At 39.2% G+C, this 27,537-nt stretch overlaps 2 protein-coding genes and 1 pseudogene across 2 annotated transcripts in view; all 3 read left to right on the top strand.

The window, feature by feature from the left end:
• The first annotated feature begins 599 nt into the window (after positions 1-599).
• On the top strand, positions 600-4,434 carry LOC104000339 (CDT1-like protein a, chloroplastic). The gene is made up of 7 exons (XM_009422354.3): positions 600-976; positions 1,180-1,299; positions 1,396-1,630; positions 1,901-2,596; positions 3,176-3,377; positions 3,468-3,558; positions 4,086-4,434. Exons 1-7 carry the CDS (start codon positions 633-635, stop codon positions 4,141-4,143), a joined length of 1,746 nt encoding a protein of 581 aa, XP_009420629.2. The 5' UTR covers positions 600-632; the 3' UTR covers positions 4,144-4,434.
• Positions 4,435-5,621: 1,187 nt separating this feature from the next.
• Positions 5,622-7,593, top strand: LOC135624182 (uncharacterized; annotated as a pseudogene).
• Positions 7,594-8,567: 974 nt separating this feature from the next.
• The window catches only part of LOC135624575 (probable protein NAP1), a 32,766-nt gene continuing 13,796 nt past the window's right edge, over positions 8,568-27,537 (top strand). The window contains exons 1-15 of the mRNA XM_065128333.1: positions 8,568-9,045; positions 9,250-9,664; positions 9,754-9,828; positions 11,098-11,178; positions 11,300-11,380; positions 11,522-11,604; positions 12,659-12,743; positions 19,800-19,925; positions 20,039-20,146; positions 20,673-20,717; positions 20,795-20,937; positions 24,630-24,762; positions 26,188-26,298; positions 26,411-26,489; positions 26,653-26,846. Coding sequence (XP_064984405.1) covers positions 9,260-9,664; positions 9,754-9,828; positions 11,098-11,178; positions 11,300-11,380; positions 11,522-11,604; positions 12,659-12,743; positions 19,800-19,925; positions 20,039-20,146; positions 20,673-20,717; positions 20,795-20,937; positions 24,630-24,762; positions 26,188-26,298; positions 26,411-26,489; positions 26,653-26,846 — 1,749 coding nt within the window. The 5' untranslated portion in view covers positions 8,568-9,045; positions 9,250-9,259. The remainder of the gene's footprint in view (positions 9,046-9,249; positions 9,665-9,753; positions 9,829-11,097; positions 11,179-11,299; positions 11,381-11,521; positions 11,605-12,658; positions 12,744-19,799; positions 19,926-20,038; positions 20,147-20,672; positions 20,718-20,794; positions 20,938-24,629; positions 24,763-26,187; positions 26,299-26,410; positions 26,490-26,652; positions 26,847-27,537) is intronic.

Here is a 27,537-nt window from a genome sequence, read left to right as displayed (position 1 = left end):
AATCGTTCACACAAGATCAGAGTTCTTCAACATAATCCCCTTTTCCAGGTGAATAATCATCATGTGACAATCACTGTGTCCCACAATGAAGCTTTACGTGAATTTTATGCTTCCTCTGGCAGCTCATGTTCATCTAGTCCTTGACCTAATCTTACTCTCTGCTATTTTAAGCTGATGTTTCTGGTTAATCGAGAGTGTGAAACGAATTTGATCCAAATATAGAGGTCCTCTTTGTACTGTTCTTCGAGTGAAAGGAATGAAGCCGAGAGAATCCAAGTGAGGATACTTGAAACCAGTTCTTACTAAAGGACGAAGGAGAGAGAGCAGCAATGAGCTGCCTCTCGGACTTGTGGGCTGGATAACGGAAATGCGTACCAAAATTGTAGTTTCCATTTTTATTACATAAACAAAAAGTAATAATAATACATGGCTACCAAAAGCGGATCGGACTTGTGGGCTGGATAACGGGTCGGGTCTGCGGGCTGGCTGGCGGGAACCGAACGCCACGCGGCGTCGCGGATGGCGTTCCCGCCAACGCCTATTTCCCGCCAATTCTAGGGTTTACCCTTCTTTAACACCCACTCGTTTGATCACTTCCTTCTCCGTCTTCTCAGCCGCCTCTACACGCCGAGATGGATTCCGACGCTCGACCCAGGCCTCCCATCTCCGCTGGGAAGAGGCCCGATCGTCCCTTGGAGTCACCAGCCAAGGGCACCTCGATGGCCGACCAGATCTGGACTCCGGAGAAGCCGGCGCGGCTCCCGCGGCGATCCGGGAACCGGAGTATCGCGTTCTCAGTGAAGGAGGTGCGGAAGGTCGCGCTCGGGCTTCAGACGGCTGCAGATCGGCCCGATCACTCTCGATCCGGCAATGACGACGATCTCCAGTCGGTCGAGCAGCAGCTCGGAGCCAGCTCGGTGCCCGGTTCCAGTCCTAAGTCGTCCAAGGCTAGAGGTGTCATCAAGCTTCCTGAAAAGTATGTTCTTTAGGTTCTCTTGTAGGTTTATAGAAATATTCATCTGTTTCTTTTCCTTATGTCATCTAATTCTAACAGTTGAGAATTTCTTGGGCTTTTATCATGGCTACTCCATTGAAATATATGATTAGTTATGCATAGGATGTGCACTAAATTGATTTTTTATGGTTTCTTTCTAACTAGAATAAGCCCCCCTTGATCAGATATGAGATACTGTGTGAATTCTTCAACTGCATGGAGAGTTCAATTCGCTTGCTTCGGCTGAAAGGATCTATGTGCACCTTCGCGAACATCCTCTCCAGTATTCAGCATTTGACAGAAAGGTGCCAATTTTACCCTAAGAGGTTGCATTAACTTGCCTTTCTTCCTCGTATTTGTTTATATGACGAATTGAAATTTGTATTATTTTCTGCGTTTAGGAGGTTCACTTATGCGCATCTAGCGCAGTTGAAGTACATAATGCCTGAAGCTATAATCATTAAGAAGGTGATTTTGCATGATGAGGCCACTTGTTGTATGAAGCCAGAGCTTCAGGTCACTCTTCAAGTTGATGCAGTAGCCAGGAACATCAACGGAAAAACTGAGAGTGGGTATTCGATCTTGAGGAAAGTCTTCAGGGAAAGGATTGTTGGCTTCAATAAAGAACATCCAGAGGTACTCGAAATCTCCTCTGGTTACCACTTTTAATCAGTTTAAACATAAATGCTTTCCTTGATATATAGGCATCTCTTATGATTATGCTTGTTTACTAACCAGGTTGCTTTGGAAGTTCTTACTCTTTTAGTTCTTTCCTTTTTCCATTAAATGCCCTGTCTTTTGGTTGTTTTTTTTTTCGTTAAATCTAGGTTGTAAGCAGTTTTGATGCATTATTATCAATAGACTGACTGGATTAGATTCATATTAATTGCTAGTTTTGTTTTTCAGGGAGATGATGTTCCTGAGGAGCAATTGCCTCATCCTTTCAATCAAACGAAGCCAAGTGTTCTTCCAATTGTCTCTAACGCCAATGCTAAACTGACTTGCACCAAGCCTTCATCAAGTACTACTAGCCATCAACAATTTTCAGTGCCATCTCACTTGTCCCAATCTTTCCAGAGGCGGTTTTCTCGGAAATTCCCCACCCATGGTTCAGAGCAAAACCCTCTTATGTCCTTTGGCAAAGCTTGTCCTAAAGATGATCTTTCTGTGCCTCTTGCTTCATCTCCTAGCAAATGCAATTTGAAACCACCCATATTTAGGAATTCGATGCTTGGTTCTCCCATTTCATCGACCATATCAAGCAAATGTGGCACTAGTGAAGAGGAGACCCAAAAGTTCATAAGAACTGACAACTTTCCTCATAACGAACAAAATGTCAAAGAGGGAACTCCTGCAAAACTAGTTTCCACTCCCTTAAGGTTAATGTCTAATACACCAGATATGCCAACACCAAAAAGATGTAGGACAACCCCAAGCTGTGATTCTCCACTATCGAATAAATCTGTGAAGCGATCAACGCGTACAAAATTGTTTATGACTCCAACAAAGAGTGCAAAAGCAGGGGATGAAGAGTATGAAGATAGGAGTCTGTCTGCCGATGATGATGTCCTCAATATTATACCAGAATCTCTCTTGCAGTCGGTACATCCTTGGACATCCTTGTGCTATGGTTCTTTTCTCTTTAAAGCTTCTAAAGTAGTTTCTTCAAATGTTTTTTGTACACCCATTTCACAGCAATGCACAAAAAAGCCATGATAGATTGGTATTATTCTTGTCTGTACTTCTGAGAATCTCACACTTTATTTATTTCAATGGTTATTGTCTCAATTTTTCTTTCATTTGTTCGTTTAGGTCAGTGTTGACCTCATGCATTTGTCTGCCTAAAAGTGTAGGCATTATGCTACAAGCTAATCACTGCATGCACTTGTTTGGGTTGGCATAATGTTGTTTCAGGTTAATTACTGCTGTTCAATATGACTAACATGCTATGTGAAACATGTTTATTAATAAATTACTCGTCTTGGTTTCATGTTTTAGACAGCTTAACATACTGTATGTTGTTTTTATGACTATTATGGGAAATGCCTACAGTTTGATGAGATATTTCCTGCCATTTCTTAGAAAGATTGTCCTCTTCTATGTGAATTTTCTTCTAACTCTATACATATAAAATATCATTTGGAAAGTAAGTGAAGGTCTAATTGCTCTAGACCTTTTCAGATTAAGGAGAAGGAGAGGAAAACAGCACAGGAGGAGGAGGCTGGTGTTTCCAATGCAATTAGAAGGCAAAAGTTGATAGCCTCATTGCCTTGTATTTTTGACATGATTCTACTCATATTTCAGTCGTGGAAGAGGTCTGTCATGACAAAGAATGAGCTAATTTACAAGCTACTATCAAGTAATTGTAAAATAGTCGATAGAGGTATGCACTCTGCCATTAATTTGAAATTGTTGATGTTTCTGGGTCATATTGAATTTTCCAGAGCTAAAATCCTGGGGCTTGTTTCTGCAGGTGAAGTGGAAGAACAGCTGAAACTCTTGTTAGAATTGGTTCCAGATTGGATCTCTGAAAAGATTGCCTACAGTGGTGACATTCTCTGTTGGTAAGCTTTAACAGAAATGAACCTAAATCTGTTCTTGCTAGTTCTGAATTGTGCTTCCTATTATCATAATGCTTAGCAGGACTATGGGGACTGCATCGATTGATAGGTCACCCTAGCCTTGTAAACTGTCTCCAAAGGGCAGGAGAAAACAATAGTTGGAGAATTACTAGGTTTAAGATTTACTTAACATGATTTATGGATTCTGTATGTGCTAAATGGTATCCAATACTTCATTTTTAGATTGAAATTTGCCTGCCTTGGTCTTCTTTTTTCTATTTGCAAGTCAATAGTACAGTTGATGCATAACATGCCTTCTAATGAAGTCATGAAACTCACATGGAAGCCAACAAGTTTATCGTGAAGTATACATTTGATCCTGCAACTCATCACCTAGGAGAAGATTTTATTGTGAAGTTGACGTTTGAACAACTTCATTACTAATGCATTTGACATTGTGATCCACAATTAAGCCAGATAGTTCTTTAAAACCTATGCTGATTCGATATAAGCATTTATGTTTTTTGCAGTGTCACTGGGTCATCAAATCCAGAAGAGATTCGACGAAGGTTAGCAGAAGCAGAGTAGGAGAATGCAAGTAGGAAGTTTCAGGTGCATATATAGAAGCTTAAACAACTTCATTATCTAAAGATCTCCCGGGACCATTTACAGTGAAGATGTCATTTCTACTTGGTGTTAAGTTGGTTCTTGTTAAGCACAGGCAAAATGAAGTGTGTTTTTGAGATATATAAAGAGATCTTCTAGTGCTTTAAAGCACATCATTTGCTAAAAGAGAAGATTGATATTGACTTCTCTTTTAGTTCTTGTAATATTGTGTTTTATGCAAATTCATGAAGCAATGATGTCGCTTCCCGTGTATTTCTGGCTCAAGCAGGCTATACTTGTGAGTTCTTTGAACTTTGACACTGATACTGGAGAGGTATAGATTGGTTGCTCAAACTCTTGTAGTTGTAGTATCTGGCCAAACATGCAAGGCTTTTGGCTTGCAAATCCTGTGATGTCACTTGCAGCAATGTTTCACACGACATTCTATGAAGCCTTTGGCTTTAGGCTTGCAAACTATAAACTTCAGGACAAGTTTCAATGAAGCTTTAACATTTATCAATTTGACTCCATTTATCAATCTGACAGAGCTCAACCAGAATGACATGTATATAATTTTTTAGATTTTGTAGGGATATATATTTCAATGAAATAAACACAGGGATATTTGTTTGTCTTCCTCCAAATAAATTACTGAAGTTTTGAATCATGTTGACATATGGAAGATGCAGTAGAAGTAGAGATGTACTAATCTGTGTCCAACATTTGACTTCCTATTAATAAGCCTCATTTTGCACTCTGCTTGAATTTTGGCAGGAAGATAAGAAAATTGTTTTTGCATTTTTCCTGTACAATTCATTCAGTTCTTAATAATTGCTACTAGAAGACTATCCATATTTTAGTTCCTGGGTTATATGGAAGAGGTATCCCAAGAAACTTGGTGTTGAAAGATGCCTCAATATAATGGATGACATACCTCTCAGAGTCATCTCTAAATAAGTCATAGGGCACAACTAGCTATTGTGAATCTTATAACATGAAATGCACATACTATTTTGTTGTTTATAAGTTGTAAGTAATTAATACAAAAAAAAAGAGGAGTGGATTTTGGTACAATGACAAGGCTACTTCCTTACAACATGGTGAACAATGTTCATTTTACTAAAATAAATGTACATTGATCCTTCTCATACTTAACAGTCCTGAAGACAGCCCAGACTAACACAAAGTCTCTTGCAATGGCCTCCAGACTCCCTCACAAAAAGATGGAAAAGACTCATCAGACCATGTGAAGCTTCCTCCTCATCATGGTTGAGTACACAGCATCAGGTCTTTCTCTCTTCATTACTCCCACATTTCAAGCATTTCTCTTCCACTCTATTATTGGGACAATCATGTAACTTGTCCAGGCTCCCAATGATTTGCCTGTACATGTGTTCTTTGTGAAGTAACTGCATAGTTTCCGTATGAACTCAGAAAGATTCAACATGGAAGTGAGCAAACTGAGAGGAGAATGAGGTGCTCCAGTTCACCTTGGATGTGTATAAATGTCTCCATCCAATTCCCCATTCCTGTCTCAGGCTCAAACAGAGTGATTATAGATTGATATCTTTTTGGTTTCAATTAACTGTATGGTTTAGTTTGAGCAGCTTGAGATTAAGAAATTTTTTCTGCATCAGCATGTATTCAACTGTGTGATTTAGTTTGAGCAGAGTGAAATTAGCATAGTTTTCATATCATGTCCTTGTGGTGAATGAGAGTATATTTGTTCATATCAGTACAGAAAACTTTTCTATGAATCAGCATGTTTACTCATGAATTACATTTAACTGCAAATTATGATTGCTTAATCCTTTCATTTTGGTTTTTGAAGGTGACAGAAGAATGGAAGCCAGAACTCTATCAATCTTTGCCACTCTATTGATCATATTAGCTGATGCAAGTGCCATACTCGAGGTTGATAGCTTGATGGATCAAGGTGAGTAAAATATCTCAACACCATGCACCAATTATTCCTCTCTTTTCTTTTCAGTTTTGCTGCTGTTCTTGTCTGGTCCTTAGTGGAATATAAAGAAACTTATGCTGGGATTTCTCGAATCAATTGCCATACTACATAATAACAACAACAATAAGTCATAATATCTTAAGTTGGCTACATTTATAGGTTTCTGGGACTATATTTAGCTTAAACGATTCTTTTATTTTATTTTTATCGAATCTACATTTTGCTGCTACTTCAAAAGTAGAAGAATGTTAGATTATTAAATGCGAGGAACAAGCTGAGTTTTTTAACCAGATTTGTAGCAATTTTGTTCTAGTCCAATATCATCAAATTAACTTAAACAGATTACATTTCAGGAAACATGGCCTATAACATGAATGGCAAATCCAACCCTTGCAGCTCATGCTTGGAGGCTTCAAGACATGCTCAGAAATCTCTGGATGACCTAATCTTGTTCAGTGACATCAGATCACTCTCATCTGAAGCTTGCCATATTTTGCCTTCTCAACTTAAGAATCAGGTATTCATTGTTATCTCTCTTGTATTTCGATAATCTCATGCTGAATTCTGTACATTTTTCTTGTGTCAGTGTTTGGACAAGTCACAAGCATATATAGATCAGGCTCAGTTCTTTCTCCAACACCTCTTCCATGAAGGTAGTCTTTGCAACAACACAGGATTATGCCTTGATGAATCCTTTTCCCCAGATGACAATATTCTTACTTCACTGATCAATGAATCTACCGAGGTATGTAAGCAAAAAAAGACTATTAATCTTTGCTAAATAACAATAAGGATTACATATAATAGCCATTGGCATCAATTTTTCTATCATCAAAGTTCGATTGAGTTTATCCTTTAACCGAACTATGAAAAGCTAAGTTCTATGTGCATGAGATGACAGACTGGGGAGACCACCTGCTATGAATGCAGTAGAGCCATCAGGAACATCATCGAAGGCACACAATCGAGTAAAGTGAGGGTAATGAAATCGAGAACAGATGAAACTTATGAGATAAAAAAATGAAAAGCTTTTGTATTTCTTGCATCTCTCGGTTAATTATGTATGGATCATTCTTTTTTGCACTTCTCTTCAGAAAAAGATGAGGCAATTGCTGGTTGAGCAGTGCGAAGAACATCATAGGCAGAGTGAAAAGCAGGTGAACAGCTTGTGATAGTACACGCAATTGGTCTTTGTTAGAGTTGATGATCCTAAACTAAACTATATTGATGTTTTTCTTCCTTCACAGTGTAAGGTAACAGTGGCCAAATATGGTTCAAGGATGATGTCAAAGCTTGCGGAGATGGAAGCCAATGATTTGTGCCACATGATGAGTCTCTGTTGAGGGGATCTCTTTGCAGAGAAGCTTGAACTAGCTTAAGAACAAGCACAAGCACTTCCTTGGATACTTTCAGAATAACTGCAGGAATCAGATACTCCTTGCAGGATTTGAATAAAATGCATTCTACTATTTTGAATGATGTGATCATGCACACTGTTTTTGGGGCATTTGAGGATTGTCTCATATTGAATAAATTTCCTCTTTGGAAATAATGAATTAATTAACTTACCATTCACAAGTGTGTGTGAATTTTTACAATGAAAATAAATTCTTTCCAAGCTTTTCATTATATTTTAGAAAATACTATCACTAATTCAAAACATACTTTAAAATACCTCTCCTCATCTATTGTGTTTTGTACGTCATTCACTTATCGTCGTCATCCTTTGTTCATATCGTGAGGCTTTGTCGTTGGTGGAGAGGGAAGGAGGGGGGAAGACAAAATTTTTTTTTTTTCTTGAATGGTATCTCATTTTCAAAATTTCTAAACCATCATCTCCTGTTTCAAATATTCCAAAAATACCTCTTAAAAAACCTCTCATTTTTTCTGATCCAAATCTATTTTTTTTTTTGCAACTTTATAGCGTTTTGTGGGTTGATTTTTAACCACAAAAAATACTATATAATGCTTTAAAAACACTATATACCATTTTATTTTAAAACCATTATACATTATTTTTGAAACAAAAAATATAATATATATATATATATATTAAAAAAATATATAATATGTAGATAGAATTCAACCCACAAAATATTGTAAATAGATGATAGAAAAAAACCTCTTTGATTTGGGCAGGAAAACACTGTAAATAATTTTTTTGGGAGGTATTTTTGATACTTTTGAAATTGGAAGTAATGGTTTGAAAATTTTGAAAAGGATATCATACGAGAAAAATAAAAAAAATCTTTTTCGGACAATCGCCTATATATATATATATATATATATATATATATATATATAATATTATATTATACTTTAATTAGGGGGGGGGTATAATAGTCAATGTACTCGCTCGAGCCTCTTCTTCCAACTCGACAACTCTAATCGCCCATATAGAGGGAGGAGGGGTTACAATTCAATGAAGTACTCGCTCGAAACAGTGAAGGTCTTTACGTAGTTCTTAGTTGGCGTCGGAGCCTCTTTCCTCTTCCCAATTGGACCACCCATGCGTTCACTTGGCCCCGCCTCCTGCACCAACAGTCTCCTGCCACGTCATCAAAGCGGGCCGTTGCGGACAGCCGAGCTGGGCCCCCCGCAACAGGTCCCGTCGTCACAGGCCAGCGACGTGCGTCGGACTCGCGTGCCTTCTACTCCCAGCAGACACCAAAACCACCACCACCAACCTCAGCTAAAGTAGACGCCGCTGCCAGCATCGAACGGGCACCCCCAAAACCCTCCCTCTTCGACCCGCCCTCTCTCCCGTCTCAGATCTCAATCCAAGGAGGGTACCGCCCCCCACTCCCCCCTTCCACTTTCTCACTCGCCCTTTCGATGTCGAAGCCCTAACGAACGTTCATCCTGCCGCCTCCGATCCGCAGATCTCCACCGCCCCCGCCGCCTCCCTCAACGCCCCTCAGGTACGCACCTCGTTCATGGTAAGCTGGGAAGTTCTGTTGTGCACATCGTCGATGGAGTCTGCTGACGCTTGCCACACATTCTTCTACATTGAACTACAATTAGACCGAGATTTGGTCAATTTCACGTGCTCTTCTTCTATGGAATGTGGGGAGCTTTAAGATGACGAGCAAGTGCTTGAGTTCTTCGCTTAATTGTCTTTGTAGGATCGACGATATGGCGAAGCAGAGACAACTTTTTTCCACTCACGACGCGTCTCCAAGATCCTTCAAAAGTAGGGAGTGGGATAGCATGTCTAGATGGTCAGAGTACATTAGTCTCGAAGAATTCCCTTCTTCGACACCTATGAACGGGAGAAGTTTAGGTTCCGATGCGCCACCCAACTCTGGAACTGTCCCAAAGGTTCTACACATGGAATGGGTGGTCCAACTTTCGAAGGTTGCAGAAGGTTTATTAGCTAAAATGTATAGACTAAACCATATCTTGGACAAACCAGATCTGGGGTCACACACATTTTCCGATGCTTTTTGGAAAGCTGGAATATTTCCCAATTTTCCAAGAATCTGCATGCTTGTGTCAAAGAAGTTCCCTGAACATCCTAACAAGTTACAGCTAGAACGAGTAAGCCTTTGCTGGTCACACTTTCTAACAAGGCCCTTCGTCCTTTTTTTTTTAGTTGGGTACCGTTTAACATCTGTTTCATGTTGCAGGTTGATAAACTTGCAATGGATACTCTGACTGAAAATGCACAAGATTATTTTCAGAAGCTAGAACCTTGGGTCATGGTATTTGGTGAAACTTTTACATTTTGTGAAATTTTTACATTGTGCTCATTCTGTGGGAAAATTTTCCCCAAATGTTTCTCAATTTTGCTTAACCTAAATATGCTTGAGAAATTTTATAACTTGCATAATATGCATTCCCTCCTTTGCTTTATCAAATAATACAAATAAAATAACTCCATGATATCAAATTGTAGTATCTTGTAATTGCTTTATTTTACTTTGACCCAAAAAATTCTAGCTTTTCCTCTAAACCACATGAAAGGTGGTCAGCTTGGTTCATCATATCATATGTTTTAGTGCACGATACCAGGTGTTTTGCTGATTTTCAAGATATCTATCATGTTGGTGAAACTGCTGATTCCATCAGGGGGATTGATGATTCATGTAATTTAGGGTATTGAGGCTTAAATTTAACTGAGACCAAACAATGTGAACCAAGCATTATAATACATGAAACAAGTTTTAAATCAGTGGTTTCTAGTGGTTTAATTTAACTGGACTGAGCTTTAGCTAATTGAGGTCAGTTGGTTCAGTTCAACTTTGATCTATAACCCAATTAAGATACTTGGATATTACAGCCCCATTCAGTATCTGTGTCATGGCTCATTGCTAGCTCATCTTCACCATATGTTTGAGAATGCTGGATTAGAAGCCAGTGGAGAGATGCAGTTTATGGGCTGTTGAAAAAGAGGAGAGTAGAATTTGCAGGGTTTTGATTTCTATTTCCTTTTTTGTGCAGTTATTCTTTGGTGCTTATGAAACCAATTTTGTTGGCATGTTTTCTCATTTTGGCTTTCAGCGAAAGCCCTCCTTCTTGCCTGAATTTTAACTGTCTTAGTTTTTTTTTTTTTGTGTTTATAAGATTTGAATGACAGTAACAACCTCCTTATTTGTAGGGGAAAGGTTGTGTAGTTGACCTTCCCTAGATCCCACATTGTGGGAGCCTCATGCATTGGGTTGACCTTCATTTCTTATGGTTGTTGGTCAGCATGGGTCTTGTGTAGATCCATGCTGATCAGCATACATGGTGTTGGCACATTATATAATGCCATGAAATTTAAATTGTTGTTTCTTAAAAGGGACAGAAAAATAGACTTGTTAACTTATGCTATAAACAAACTTCACCATTTCTTACTAGACACGGTAATACAAACATCATCATTTTGTTTACTTGTACTACAAAAAAACAGGTGCCAAGGAAACCATGTACTTGAGATTTTAAATATGAAGTGTGCTGATAACATTCTTTTATTTGTTTCTTCTCATTAGCTGCTTCTTGACCTGATGGCATTTCGGGAACAAGCTCTGCGTGTTATTTTGGATTTGAGCAGTACAGTTATCACATTGTTGGTATGAATTTGTCTGCCCTTGATTAATTACTTGTTGTCACTGTACATGAATTACTAGTGGTTTGCCATAAATCACTGTTAAATTTTTTTTTTTCTAATATGTATTCTTGTTCTTACGGCAGCCCCATCAGAACTCTCTGATTTTGCATGCATTTATGGATCTCTTTTGTTCATTTGTCCGTGTAAATCTTTTCTCTGATAAGGTATCTTGTTCCCCTGTTATTATTGTTTTCTTTCACATCATTGTTTTTGGTTTCATCAACTTTGCATCATTATAATATGCTACTGTTTCAGCTACTTTTTTTTGTCTGTCTACTTTCTCATGTAAAGTAATTTTTTTTCAGATACCTAGAAAAATGATGCTCCAGCTGTACAACATGTTGCACACAATATTAAAAGGTGGTCGTGATTGTGAATTCTACCATCGGTAAGATACTGGGAACTTTTCCAAAGAGGACAAATAGTAAAAAAACTAACATTTCATATAACTTGCTGTTCAAGGATTTGTTGACTTTGGTATGCCATTATTTTGATATTTCTTTTACTATTTCTGATAATATGTAGCAAGCTTCATTATGCTACACCATGTTGTAGTGTTGTACCATAATCAAAGATAGTTGCATGTTCTTAGGTTCCTCACATGTTTATCTTATGACAACATATTAGACCTTCACTTTTGATGGAGAAACCAATGAACCTATGATCTATGGAAGCATTTGGATGAATTTATGATCTTTACAAAAAGGCACCTATGAGTTTGGTAGCCATTGCATGGGGCCTTCCATGAAGTACTTGATCATCGTTACTTCTTTGTTGGATATACTAGATTGTCATTGTCTGTAGGGAAGTTTAATGATGCACTTGGTGAAAATTAGAGAATTTGTGTATGCCGAGACTTGCCTTTTCTTGGTTCACTTCTGTATGTTTGCAACATTTTTGTGTCATCTTAGTTTCTTTCTTGTTCAAGTTTATCTAGAAATAAATGCCTATCAAATTCTGGTGTTGTATTTATAAGTGAATTAGTGTCATGTTCTGCTAAAGCTACAGCAGAGATAAAATGATGGTACATGCATGATGGACCTTGGAAAAAGGAGTTCTTCGAGACAAGTGGCAGAAGTAACAAAAAAACAGCAGTTTGGTAGAAGTATTATATGTTCTGACATATTTTTTACATCTTGGAATTGCCCAAAGAAATGCGGGCCATTCTTGTCTTGTTGAGTAAGGAGATTTATGTAAGGACATATGGATTTGCAATCAAGGAACTTCTTCTCAATTGTTTGAAGTTTTAACATGTGGCAACAATAAAATGTGCACTAATGATGAATAATTGCCATGATAAATCTTTCTGATTTTGTATATTTTAACTTATTCAAGTGTAGTGCTTCATGATATTTCTTTGTTATCAGCTTTTCGTTTTGGTACAAAATATTTCTATGTCGGATCAGCTATGTGATCTCCATTCATTTTTCTGGCTTTGACAGATTGGTTCAGTTTGTGGACTCTTACGATCCACCAGCGAAAGGATTGCAAGAAGACCTAAATTTTGTCAGCCCCCGTATTGGAGAAGTCATAGTCTTGACCCTTGGCTATCGTAATTTGTTCTCTGGAAGAACCATTTGTACATTAACTAGAGCTTCTTTTAAATTATCCATATTCTTTTTCAATTGAATGTTTTTGGCCTATGCAATCTTTGGCTGTCTAAAATTTTGCTTTCAATTTAATTCAGACATTGCTTTCTAGTTGTTTCTTGAGAAGACAGAGGAAGTAAACTTTAAATACCAACTGTATACCAATGCCCTTTCTATTGGTAGTGTACTTAGTACTGTTCAGTACTTAAATTTTACTTTGGTCAACAAAAAAAAAATCTGAAGCATCAGCCTGGTAAGTGCACCGCATACTGTTAAGTAGTGGGCGGATATAGTATGTCTTAGGGTTTGCAATACTGTACCGTACTGCCGGTACGGACGGTATGCACTGGTCCGCCAGCAGCTACTGGGCGGTATCAGGCATCTGGCCCCGTATCGGGCGATACGGGACTGTACCGAGCAGTAACGGTCGAAATTTTGATCGCTACTGCCCTGTATTGGTTGGTACCGATCGATTTCGATCGTTACTGAATGGTAATAGTGCTTCAATTTGACCGTTGGAGGCCTCCTCAAGGGTTTTAAAACCCTTTCTTTCACCCTTATTTCAATCAATTTCACTCTCACACTCTCTTAAACTCTCTCAAACTCATTTTTTCTCACATTCTCTCTCTTATTCTCGCATTTTCACTCTCCTAAACTCAACAAAGCAACGATTTACGGATTGAATCAAATTTAGAAGATTAATTTGGGAGAATTAAGAGGAAGAACGATCTGGAATGGACCGAAATGGAGAACCTTGCACAAGGCTATTTCTCAAAGCTTGAAAAATATATGTGACACTATTTTTACCTAATTTACATTAGTTTGTTAAAACTATACTAAATGTATATTTATTTCTTACTTAAAAACCCTATTCTAACTTTTTTTTTTCTTTCTATTTTTTAGATATTTTCGAAGGGTTTTATGCCTATTTTAGGCGTACCGCTCTGACACGGACTTAGCTGGTTTTGCCTAAGTCGTGCGGCACCCTTGCGCGTCCGTCCGCAAAGGTCAGCCTCCCCGAAGCCTCCCATTGTCCCTTAGGACCAACAAAAGAGAGAACGGGTTAAAGAGAACGCCTCAAACGGGATCCACAAGCAAACATGTCCGAAAAACACTTCATAGACAAAGCAAATTACAAACAGACTTTACAAGCTCTGAACAGTGGCACAACAAAGGGTAAAATGGTCCATTACAGACCGAAAGCTCTCGAGCGTGTCCACATGACACAATCTTTATTTACAAGCCTAAAGAGGCCACCAACCCAACTAAAATGGGACTATTAAGCCTTCGGCCGCCCCTTTACATTCTGTACAAGGCATGAACATGCCAAAAGACACGGACATACATAAGCATTACATCAAACACCTTGTTTAGAAGTTTGTCCGTGACATTCTCCCCCACTTATCCCTTCGACGTCCTCGTCGAAGCCTTTGTGAACACTGCAACTCTTCGCCTTTGCTAAGTCTTCAATCTTCTGCTCCAGCTGCAATGCGCCTCCTGGCTCCCAGCTGCTCTCCGCTGCTGTTTTTGAGTAGTCGAACCTTTGATCCGCCATGCTGCTTCAACTCGCCAATGACTCTGACTCTGGTGTGGGGTTGGCTGAGTTGTGTTGATCCTCGTTGATTCCTGCGGATCCACCAAATGAAGGAAAAGACCATTCTTACTGCGCCAGTTTCTCAAAATTTCCACATGCTGCTTGAACTGGGTGGATGCTTGTTGGAGCTTTAACGAGCATCGCCTCGCAAACTTCTGAAGTTTTGGGTCCTTCCTCCACAAAATCTGCTCATTGACTCTTCTTTCAGTTAGTTGTCACATCCAAGTAGGTTCGCATCACTTCCGCTTTCGATTGGCATTTCGTTGGGAAATGAAGCGGACAATCTACTCTCAGTAGCACTGATCACCGTTGGTGAGGATTTGACAACTATTGTCTTCCATTATCTTCGAAGGGTCTTTGAACTTGTGCAGAGCTCCTCTGCTGGATAGATAAGAGAACTGGGGTACTCGATTTCGCCCATTCTCTTAAGAGTTGAGAAGGCAAAGGTTACTTGACTTCGCCCGCCTCCTCGAGGTTGTACTTCATGCATCGAGCTGGTTACTGGCCTTCGCCTGCTCTTTGCTCACACTTCTGAAGCACTTGAAGTGTTTGCACTCCTTGCGTTGAGTTAGCTACTGTGATTCACCTTCTCAATGCCATTGAACTTCTGGAATGCAGGAAGTTTTCACCCCAACTTGGAGTAATTCTCTGATAGATGAGGTCGCCTCTAAGATTGTACCGTCTTCTCCATCAACCCTGCCGCCTACTCCACTGAGTAGCAAAGGTACAGCACCACGTACTGCCTGCTTCGTTCCTTGGTCGTGCACTCTTGCATGACCCGAAGTCCTTCACTTACGGCTATCTTGATGAGAAACTTGTTGACACCGGTCTTACGAAGTTTCTTGGCCTCTGCCCTTCAGCCTTGTCTCGGTACTTGGAGATTGCCTCTGCATGCTCCACCTCCTCGGCCCCTTTCACGACCAAGCGCTCTCCCTCCGTGAGAGCAAGGGATCAATGACTTTGACGGAAGTCCCGCCTCTGCGGTACCATGGCGCTGCCATGCCCATGGCCCTACTATCCGTCGCCTCGCATCTACATCCCTTTTCTTCACAATCAGTAGATATGCCTTCGTGACACTCCTCTGAGTCCACCTCCATTCTCACTGATTGCTTGATTTTGGGTAGCTAAGTCCCTCAGGACTTGTCGTCGCTTCCTCGCCCCTTTCGACCTCCTGCTTCAACACCTCTGTGTTCTCCAAGCAGTCTGTTTGGTCGATGGAAAGACAGACTGCAACTCCCATGCATGGCCTCTGCCATCACATTGTAGGGTTTGCACCGATTCTGTTCTCCTTAGCTTCCTTGGTAGCAACGTTCGCTTACTCGACCTTGTCCTCTGACTTGTCGGGCTCCCTTAAGCGAATATGAGCTCTGGAGCAGTCCAACTCTCCAGCTGCTTCGATCATACCTCTGCATGATCAAGTCCCTCTCATGGGACTCACTGGTACTTGCATTCGAACTTTTCCCTTGGTGGAACCCAGCCCCCATATGCTGAAGACCAAGGTTTTCATCCGATGCAAAATTCGGTGCACGCCCGGAAGACCCGCCTCTGCGGTACCATGGCCTTCACTCCTTGAATCCATAGCCCTTCTTGCCGTCGTGTTGTTCACCAAAGCGGAGCTCCCAGTAGCTCCCGATCATACCTCCATATGATCTAGTCCCTCCCGGGACTGTGTCGTGTGTGTCGCATTGCCACGAACTGTTCCACCACGATCCGCTGCACCATGTCGCCTCCTGGTGACATCTCCATTGCATTCTGATCCTTGTGGAATAAACTCGAATTGTGAACCCTCCATGTGTGGCCTCTGCCAATACATCGCAGGGTCTCCTCCACCTTCGATTTTGTTCGCTCCTTTGGCAATCGACCTTCATCCACCCACTCTTGGGTCACACCTAGATGAAGCACCGCTCTAGGACAGTCCGTCGCCTAGAAGCTCCCGAAGTCCACCGACTTCGCTGTAAATTATGCACCATTGCCTGGATCCTGGGCCTCTGCCCCTACCAGCACAATCTCCGCTGCACACCGCTTCCTTCATAGCAACTCGAATGGCAACACTGTGGCATATTCTTCAAGAGTACCTGCCTCTGCGTCCTCTTGCCCCGTGCTAAGGCCTTCTGAACCCAACTTCGCCTCCGCAAATTGAGTCGCCTTAGTTCCTCCATCAAATGCTCCTCCGAGATAAGGTGCATGTGCCTAGAAGCTCCCTTCGTCTTTGGCACCATGCAAGATGAGTCCGCTCCGTCAGAATGAAGGACCCATGGAACAACATGATCCTACTCTTGCCTCTGCAAGAGTTCATGTCTTTGACCTCTGTCTAAGGAAAGCACTGTGCTTCTGCTCCATGTTCCAACTTCTCTGCTGGCTCCCTTCATGCGGCTTGGGTACTTCACCAAGTTACGCCCAAGTTGCTCCGCTCCTCGTTTTCGCATTGAGTCGATGGTGGCCCTCGTGCCCACCATTCCACAGGTCAGCCCTCCCTTGAGTCCGATCTCCACATCGACTCCAAGTGTGCCTTCATTTAAGTTGCTTCAGGTCGCTCCCCCACTTGATCTCGCAATGCATCCACCCATGCATTCTCTCGAGCGAGATCATGTGACAACTCCTCGCTGCTTGCTCGGTCCATTGAGCTTCGTGGAGTTGTTGTTTGTGAGGTACTCCTCCTCAACATGTGAAGTCCATCTCACATGATTCTCCCTCTGGAGAGCCGAGACTTATCCCTCCTGGATAACTGTCCCATTGGAGCAACATCTCTCTTCGTTTCGGAGACCACCATCCCCTTGGACTACTCCGATCTGCAGAATAAACTGTGCATTGTTCTGCCTCCTGCAAACGCACTTGCTAGATTGCGCCTCCACGTCAATACAGCCACCACTGCACCCCTCAAGGCCTAGCAACATGCTGAACTCGTTGCACACTTCAGCCTCCTCCGGACGTATCCTTCGCATGCCGAAGAGAAAGTTTCAATGCTCCATGGCGCCGAGTCTCGGTCGCCTTGGGATGGCCACGAACAATCCATCGTCCGCATACAAGCCCATGCATGAGTACCGAATTTTTCGAGTTAGCAATTCCCCTCACCTCTGTGAGCTTTGCACAACTCTTTCGGTCGCTGAGCAACTCATTCCACTTTGCATGGTCTCGTCCTTTTGCCAAGCGCCTCGCTTGCCTTGAGCACCATCAAGTAAAGTTGTCAACGTTGAGTCGTAGCTCAAACTCAGCCATCCCAACCTTTGTGCGCTCCAGATTCTTCCAAGCTTGCCTGTTCTCGTGGTGCCTCTTGCGCGAAGGGTTGGCCATTCCTCTGAATGCCAATCTCAGATGCCCGCTCCTCTGAGCGACTCTTTTCCCTACATCTCCATGCCCGTTTTCCCTCAAACGGTCGCGCATGTGCTGACTGCCCTCAACGCAGCCCCGCTAGGTCCCCCACGTTTGCATGTCAAGTGTTTCTATGAGTGCTTGTCCCGCTCTGATACCATTTGACACGGACTTAGCTGGTTTTGCCTAAGTCGTGCGGCACCCTTGCGCGTCCGTCCGCAAAGGTCAGCCTCCCCGAAGCCTCCCATTGTCCCTTAGGACCAACAAAAGAGAGAACGGGTTAAAGAGAACGCCTCAAACGGGATCCACAAGCAAACATGTCCGAAAAACACTTCATAGACAAAGCAAATTACAAACAGACTTTACAAGCTCTGAACAGTGGCACAACAAAGGGTAAAATGGTCCATTACAGACCGAAAGCTCTCGAGCGTGTCCACATGACACAATCTTTATTTACAAGCCTAAAGAGGCCACCAACCCAACTAAAATGGGACTATTAAGCCTTCGGCCGCCCCTTTACATTCTGTACAAGGCATGAACATGCCAAAAGACACGGACATACATAAGCATTACATCAAACACCTTGTTTAGAAGTTTGTCCGTGACAGCTCGGTACATTGGTACGATACGAGATTAAGAACCTTGTATCTGTTATATTATGATAGAGAGTGGTTTGTGCCATATTTATCTATTTACCAACTTTATTGTACTCGTCACCTACCATACCTTGCTAGTATTGTCACAACGACAACTTGGTCTATTGTATAATAGCAGACTTGAAAAGTATGGATTGGCTTACACAATTCTATAAGAACTAGCTTAATTATACAAGTGTCCAAAATGAGGTCAAGTAGTGTCCAAGAACTGGCTTGCCTTGACATGAAAGAAAAATGCTAATTTTTGACAGTAAATAATTGTATTTTTGGCTTTTTTCGGTCACTTCTTCATTCTCTCTTACATTTTTTTGATTAGATAAGGTTATATAGGTTCCTTTCATGTCTTCTGCCTCTACAAAAGAAAAGAAGAACATGCTAATTTAATATATATGTCTTTGATCGGTGAAAGTCTTGGAGCCCTTGTTTTGCACCTATATCTTGCACTCTTTTGAGTTCAGGGGATAGGATCGAATATTCATTTTTGGCCTCACTAGCATGATTGGGTTGGGATGCTTTATGCCTAAATTGATGTTTTACCTTTTTCTTATTGAATGGCTCAATGGACAAAAAAATAAAGAAAATAATTTATTTTGTCAATTACCATCCTGAATCCTAACTAACTATTTATTATGATAGTATTTCTTTTATGCATTCCATGCATCTGTCTGTATTTTATCACTTCATGTGCAAAAGCCTCATTCTTGCTGAATTTTATATTCTAAAACTTGCCTGTGCTTGCTCTGTGCCATCTCATACAACATGTATCTCCACACATATTCTTCACTATGGATCTCGTGTCATCCATTATGTGAATGGCATGAAATCTATCACTGTTGGGCCAATACTTTTATCCTTATTCAAGGCTTCTCTCTCAAATGTTGTTATATTGGTGTTGTATAATTTTAGCTAATAAATATAGGTATTGTTGATGCTGGCAAGTATTAGATGGATGAGGGGACTCAATATTTTACATACCAATAGGAAATAAATGATTTGGAAGTTTCTAAATAATTCATATGAAATTTTTATAGTTCTCAGGCAATGCCTGCAATTCATATATGATACCATAATTAGGTTTACCTTTGACAAGTTACTGATGGATCAGGGATGATAGGCACAGAATGTTTGATAACCCTAGAATTTTATGGTTTTTTTTTTTCATGTCTAATCCACTTGCATGAACTGATCTGAAGAAGTGGAGTTTAGGTTGCCATCATAGCAAACTGAAATTTATTGGTCTAGATATGTGTAGAGGATCTTTGTGAACTTTCGCTTCCCCGTTAATAATATGGCAATTGTCACAAATGATATTATGGCATGAGAACATGTGTATTAAATTTACATTGATACTTGCCTGTCTAAGTAGTCTGTTTAATTGTTAATTTCTGAAGAAAACTTTTGAACCTGAAATTTGTCATAAATTCACATCTTGCAGGTTTTGGAGGCTGTGGGCCCCATTATATTTCTTTCTACTGATACCAAAAAAATGAGAAATGAGGGATTTCTAAGTCCCTTTCACCCTCGTTATCCTGACATACTAACCAATTCTGCTCACCCGATGGTTAGTGTATTTCTCGGTAACAAAATTGAGATATTCTTTTGCTAGGGTTATTTTACTCTCACTATGAGGTAATTTAGTTAATACAACTTTATTCTTCTCTTCCTGTCTTTCAGAGGGCTCAAGACTTGGCAAATGTTACTTCATACAGAGAATGGGTCTTGTTTGGTTATCTCGTCTGTCCTGATGAACTTCTTCGTGTTACTAGCATTGACATTGCTATGGTATATGTCTTGTTTTTTTTTTTTGATTAATGGAAATAGAAGTGGGATTGTTATTCCATACGATTGCTTAAAGCTTTTTCTTTGTGTGTGGCAATGAAGATCTTTATGATATTGAACTTGTAGCACTTTAACATTTCAACTGCTAGCTTATAAGTTCTTGCTGGCAGCACTGTAGTTGAAATCGTTGTTAAAAAGCCAGCATTGATATTGCTTAAGTCAAATAAATTAATTTCTCTAGAAAGTCATCTTATATGAGCTCTATAATTGCTTGAGAATTTGTTGTCATTTCATATATAACTTTTTTTTAGTATTCTTTTCCTTGCTAGTTCTGATGTTAGGCAATGTGACTGGATCATTCTTTTTATATATGTTATACAAAATATTTGTATTATATCTTTTTTTCATAAAGATAGGATTATGTTTTTCTCTCTTTGTCATCAATTTTATTCTTTATTAGTGTTTCCAACTTCCACTGTCTTTTCTTTTCCTAACTAAATGCCTTAGTTATCTGCCATTTTTGTTTCAGGTTGTATTGAAGGAGCATTTAGTTCTTACATTGTTTAGAGATGAGGTAACTAAATATGGTTTGTATGATAGTTATATTTTATTTTCCTATTTAACGATCATATCTGAACCCTGGTCATACAGTATGAACTATTACATGAAGATTATCAGTGTTATGTTCTGCCAAGGATTTTAGAATCCAAGAAATTGGCCAAATCTGGACGCGCAAAACAAAAGGAGGCAGATCTGGAGTATAATGTTGCAAAGCAAGTTGAGAAGATGATAAGGTTTGTGCGTTAGATATACTGCATTTTCTTACTCTATATGTATACCCTAAAAACTTATCCTATATTCCTTCTAATTCTCATTTTACTCATTGAGATCTAAGTATGTACAAATTTTGAAGTCCTAAAATTCTCGTTGGTGCCTTTCATTTCACTATAAACAATTGCCAAATCAATGTTCAAAAGTGTCATTTAATTTTTTTGTTGCAGCTCACTCAAGTTTATTATTGATGTTTCTGGAAAATGGCAATTTTACACTGGCAATGAGTGTTAACTTACTAGGCATATTTTAAATAAACTTATGTCGTGCATTTTCTTTCTGATGATATTGTTTTGATTGACAAGAATCTTGTTGGAAGTAATTCTACATTAGGTATGAAGACAAACTTTAAAACTAAGGTGTGTAGATTAATCAGGAACAAGATCGCATATGTGAAGTGCAACTTCAGCTGTAATAAGAAAAGAATCAAATGTTAAAATAGATTAGCTAGAAGTTTCCAGATGGTGACATGAGAAGAATCAATTATGTGCTTAAAATTGATTAGCAAGAAGTTTTCAGAAGTAAAATATTTTACATAACTTAATGGGTTTGGTGTTGGAGTAGGTATGTACAGATTTGGCTTGAGCAGAGTATGAAACTATGCTGGACTATATTGACAAGTTATATATGGTGGTTGGTTTTGATTTAGTATGCCACTTGGTACATCACATTCCACATCTTGGTAATTTATCAGAGCAGCATGTAATGTTTGCATTGAGCAGTATGGACCAGTATGATATATACGAGAGATGATATCTGAAGGTGAAAGTTATGTAGCAAAAGCATCATTACATAACAGGCATGGGGTATCTGGTGTATAATTCTGCAATCAATGATTGAATTATCGGCTCGTATTCTACCGATTATGTGGTTGACGTGCCAGGGGAGCTACTCTCTATCGAAGCCTAAAGATATTAAATGGATCATGAATATGAGATTATTCTTGAACAGGGAATCTCATTGAGATACATGAAGTTTTTTTCAGCTTGTTGGTATGCTCATGTTTTCGACGACTAGGATTAAATTTCTTTCATCATATCTTGCAAACCCTGTATAGTTGAGATTTTACAGCTTGTTGCTGTCAGTATATCTTATTAGATCACCAATAGACCTAGACCATCGCATTGCTTTCTTTGCCATTTCTTATTAAGATATTTGCTGGTGTTGATTGTTTGCCACCAGTTGCTGTTAATTGTTAGTTTATTCTCTGGTCATTATTTGCTACCTTAGGCACTACAAAGAATCAGACAATACAAGATGACTGATGTAGCTCATGTAGCAATTGAACTATTCTGGTTGAAGAATTTTCAGTCAGAAATAAATATCATGTAAACTAGCCATGGAAGTTTTTGATTAGTTGAATTAACTTGCAAGTTGAGCTGGCGTGTTATATAAGGAAGAAGTATACTGAAGTTCAAAGTTTCTTTAAATAAGAGATTAAAAAAGAATCAGCCTCACAATCCTGTTGCCAACTATCAAAATAGCATGGTATGCAGTACCGAATGGTACCGTCCAGTACGGGCGGTATGTACCGGTCCGATGGCATATCGGTATGCGAACCGTCCGGTACCGGACGGAATGTGCTCCAGTGCTGCAGTGCTACAATATTACACTATAATAGTGTTACAGTAAAGAAGAAAATATATAAAATGTTCGGTACATCCTGGTGTATCGCTCGGTACGCTGGTACCGTACCGTACCGAGCCAACCTCAAAACACCAGTATGGTACGGTATTGCATACCTTGCAAAATAGAGCAATCAAGTCAACTAAATACTCAACGATAAGCATTGTAAATTTCTTTCTCAGCTTGAACATATTAACTACATGATATTGTTATTTTGGTGTTTTATAGGTTGATATTGCTTGACAAGACCATGACAAGTTTAAACTCAATTCACATGGTTGTGGAAGGCTTTGAGGATCAAGGCCTGCTTAATAGTGTAACCAAATTGTTGATTATTATTTCACTAGAATTTCAAGGTTTTTTTTTTTGCTTGTAGTCTCCTTGAGAATTAAATATTTGAAAAATTACCCAATATATTTCATGCTTGAAGTGTTTGATTTCTGTGTATGTGTCCTCTTCCAAGGGGAGTCTCTTTTTTTACTTTATTTAAGGGAACACATATACTTGTTATTTTTGTGGCATCTAAAGCATTGCTCGTGCCAAATGAGATGACCATGCCAATGGATAATGTGTCGATGCCATGCATTTTTTTACAGTTCTGGTTTACTGAGATGTCTCAATTTTTCTGAAGTTTCTCGTTTAATGCAAATGATGTAATGTGACATGCTTCAAAGTGAACTTTGTGGACTTCCAAATTTATCTCATCACTTGATTGAGCATGCTTGGCAAAACAATTTCCACTATTTTGCAATTTTATGGGCAATTATGTAGAATGTATTGTGCATCTTTTCCGGCAATGTCCATGGTGGCAGCTTAGGGAATGCTTATAATGGGGAATTGATTAACAGCTCTGTAGGTTCTAGTTTGGAACCTTGAAGAAGGTGAGTGTGGTTTATGATTGTACATTGTGTGCTGATCTTGTGCTATTCAGTATGTGGCATGTTTAGTACTAGGTATCACCTCCCAAACATGTGCTGTCATGTTCTAGCTCCAAGACATGTAGAGAAGACCACTTCGTCCAAAAAAAATACTGCAACTTTGAGGCAGCATCCCTAGTATAACTTATTATTGGAGAGCTTCTTAGCTCTTGATTGTCTCTTTCATACTGTGAGCATTATTGCCATATGCATGACAGTCCAATCTCTGACAATAATTAAAATCTTGGTCCCATATTGATATTGGTTGGCATCAGACGAGTATCTTTTGCACACGGCTGTCATTGTTTTTAAAATATTGAGTACTGAGCGGTGGACTTACTGTCCTTATCAGGTGTCACAGCTCATACTGGACTGAACTGGGTGAAATCACCGGTCCGCATCTGAGGTGGTTGTGGGACCAATAAACAATAAACCAACTTCATGTCAGGCATGGTACACGACTACATGTTGCCATAAACAGAACCTCGAGAACAGTTTGGTGTAGTGTGTCAACCAATGGTGGCATCTAAATGAATGAATCTTGAATATTTGTTCTCTGCCTGCAGTTAATGAAGTTAAGAAAATATTGAGTTCATAAGTAACCAGAGTTCATAATTTCTCTGGTCAAATTCTAGAGCTTGCATCATTTAATTCCAGTAACTGACAAGTTTTTGTTGTATGAGTAGCTTAGTGTGAACTGACATTAAGATGTGCACAATCTTACGTGCACCAGTTGAACTGCCTTAAACAAAGATATCAACAAGATCTAGATAAATTCCAAGTAGTTGTTACTCTGATCTGCCGTTTGCATATGCTATTAGATCTGAAGTTTCTTCCAGTAGTTCCTTCTTTCTATTGAGTAATGTACATATGAAATCATGCCTCTAGCAGCCAATGAAGCCTCTTACATTTATGTGAAACTGTTAGATGATCTGAGACCATGTGGACTTTTCTTCTTCTTGTCTTTCATGCTCCACTGGAGCTGCTTTCTAGTCACAGGATATGGCATGTATTCTTTTCTGTTTCCAAGAAGATGTTTAATTTTGTAGTCTATGTTCATTTTTATCATATAAATTGATAGCATTTATTGGTAAATGATTCCTTGTTTCTAGTGAAGTACATGAACAAGCACTCACATCGTGTAATGCCATACACCGAGAACGGAGAATTCTACTGAAACAGGAGATTGGAAGAATGGTTCTTTTTTTCTCTGATCAACCAAGTTTGTTAGCCCCTAATATTCAGGTAACTTTTATCATGTGCTAAGGTACATATCATATCATTCTCTCTATCTCTTTATTCATTAGGCTTTGTGTCTGTGTGACTTGAATAGGATTGATCAATCTATTTTGTTTAGATAAAAAATGGGTCAATGAAGATTTTGATGTCATTAAAAGTAATTGCAGCAACACGCATGCTTTCATTTCTTGAGGTTACTCTTTTTTTTCCCAATTGATTTTTGTAACTTCAAAACTGCTCACAACCACAAGTGTTTCTCATTCTTTTATTTGTTACTAACTTCAAAATAGATCAGAATCAAATGTGCACTCTCAATTCTTGTGGTTCCACAAACTTCTACTCAAGGATTGCTGTTTTGTTTATCTGACCCGTTTCGGTGATCTATTGGACCACCGTGTGTTGGTATGCCAGTATATACTGATGTTTTGGATAGGAAGAAAAGAGGGAGAAGAGGATGTGGTGGTGGAGGAACAGAGGAGAAGGAAGAAGGAAGAAGAGGAATAAGAAGAATAAACGGTGAACGAGAAGGAAGGAGGAAGAAGAGGGCAGAGGTGGGAGCTTACTTGGGAAGAAGAAATAACGTGATAACAACGATGTTGGCAGCGATAGTGGCAACGACAAAGCAGAAGCGGTGACGACGAAGCCTTGAATGCAAGAAGATGGCTCATGTTTGATTGCCCTAATTTCCATTTTATTTTTTTAATGCTGAGTTGGATGGGCACCACTGCTATTTTGGTTTTTATTATTTTTATAGATGTGGACCGGGCCACCCAAAATGGGGTGGTTTGCTTACTGGCCCATGCCCAGACCGGTATGTATCGTCCATTTCATACCATTTTGGGTGGTACAACAATCATTACTTCTACTTCATATTGATACTTATTTTAAATTCTGGTCGCAGCTACAGGCACACCTAGTTTTTGGCATTGCTTAACTTTTGATTCATTCCTCTTGGTGTTCCTAACTTCAAGATAGACTGTAGAAGTGTAGAGTCAAATATGCTTTCCCAATCTTTGTAGTTGTTCGTTAGTTTATTCTTTTTGAACTTTACGACTAGTTGTACCATGCATGCTCTTTCAATTTTATAAGTTTTCAAAGATATCTTACCATAAATTTATTTCTTCAGTGGTAGCACAAACACCACAAATTATAGTTTATTCATTTAATGGTGGCCATAGGCGCATAAAATATACTTCATGTGTTTCATAGCAGCCATATGCAGCAGAGAAAAAATAAGTTAGGCACATTATTTCTTTTACCGCGGAAGATACTTGGATTTGAAGATTTAGTTAAACGACACCATTCCTTCTCATTATTGCACACGCTGCATGCACCATTCATTTTCATGTCTGTTTGCATCGAATCTCTTTGGATTTTTTCTATTTGAGGGGTTTTTCTGATTGAATGTGATCAATTTTATGTGATGGACAGATGGTCTTCTCTGCTCTTGCTTTAGCTCAGTCTGAGGTAATCTGGTACTTCCAGCATGTTGGAATTCCATCCTCAAAGTTCAAATCAGTACGGGCAATACCAATTGAGATTGTAAGTTTATATAGTTCAGGTCTTCTGCATATGAATTATCAATCTACCATCTTTTTTTTTTCCTTCTTTTATTCTTTGATCATGGTGAATTATTTTCTTTTACTGATTGCAGGATGCAGCAGATCCAACTATTGGTTTCCTGCTAGATGGAATGGACAAGCTTTGCCATTTGGTTCGCAAGTATATGGCTGGTCAGTTGTTGACAACATTTAGACTGCTGTACTTACACGAATCAAGAAAAGAGGAAACATATTTTTTGTTGGGATAATTGTTTAGTGTTTGCTACCTGTGTGTAATAGATTGAATATGCATTTCTTCCAACATCTAAATCCAATCTTGCATGTTTATCTGCAGCGATAAAAGGTTATGCATTATCATATTTATCATCTTCTGCTGGAAGAATCCGGTTTTTACTTGGCACTCCTGGTATGGTGGCTCTTGACATAGATTCCACATTGAAGAACCTCTTTCAGCAAGTTGTTCATTGCCTTGAAAATATACCAAAGCCTCAAAGTGAAACAGTCTCATCCATTACATGTGATTTATCTGTAAGAATTATACACATATATTCTTGTTCCCTACATGTATTTCTTGGTTTACAAGTTGATGAAAGCCTACCTTTTGTATTTTAGTAGTTAAGAAACTGTCTAGTACACTTTGCATATTTCCTGCACAATCTTACAAGAGCTTCTGCTGGATCTGAAGGATGGTTTATATAGGAACCATTTATATGGCCCAAATTTTGGAAAAAATACTCTTAAAAGGCTATCAGGGATTTGTTAGTGAGTGTGGTAGTATATGAATATGTTAGTTACATGTTTAAACAGTTGTTATTTTAACTATTTGTGCCTCATTAGCTGTTTGGATTATGCTTTGAAGCTTTCTTTCTGCCATTAGCTTAGCCTTTCTATTTTTTCTTAAGTATGTTTTCCCTAACCATTAATGATTTCTTGGTTATGACACACTATGCCATTTTGGCTAGGTAAATTATAGTTATAATTTATAAATCTCTCCAAATATAGAACACCTAGGAATTTTTGGTTATGACATGCTATGCCATTTGGCTAGGTAAATAACAGCTAATAAATTTCTCCAATTACAGAAATTCTCAATATCTAGAAATTCAGAATAGAGAGCAGTTTTTTGTTTATCTAATGAAGGCTTGTAGAAAGTTGATGCATGCATTAAAATGAAATAGTTGAATTTTGAAGTATGTTAAACTAGACAAACATGCAATCA

This window comes from Musa acuminata, chromosome BXJ2-10, assembly GCF_036884655.1.
Source record: "Musa acuminata AAA Group cultivar baxijiao chromosome BXJ2-10, Cavendish_Baxijiao_AAA, whole genome shotgun sequence".
Lineage (NCBI taxonomy): Eukaryota > Viridiplantae > Streptophyta > Magnoliopsida > Zingiberales > Musaceae > Musa > Musa acuminata.
The sequence above is the reverse complement of the archived record's forward strand: the minus strand, read 5'-3'. Positions and strand labels throughout refer to the sequence as shown.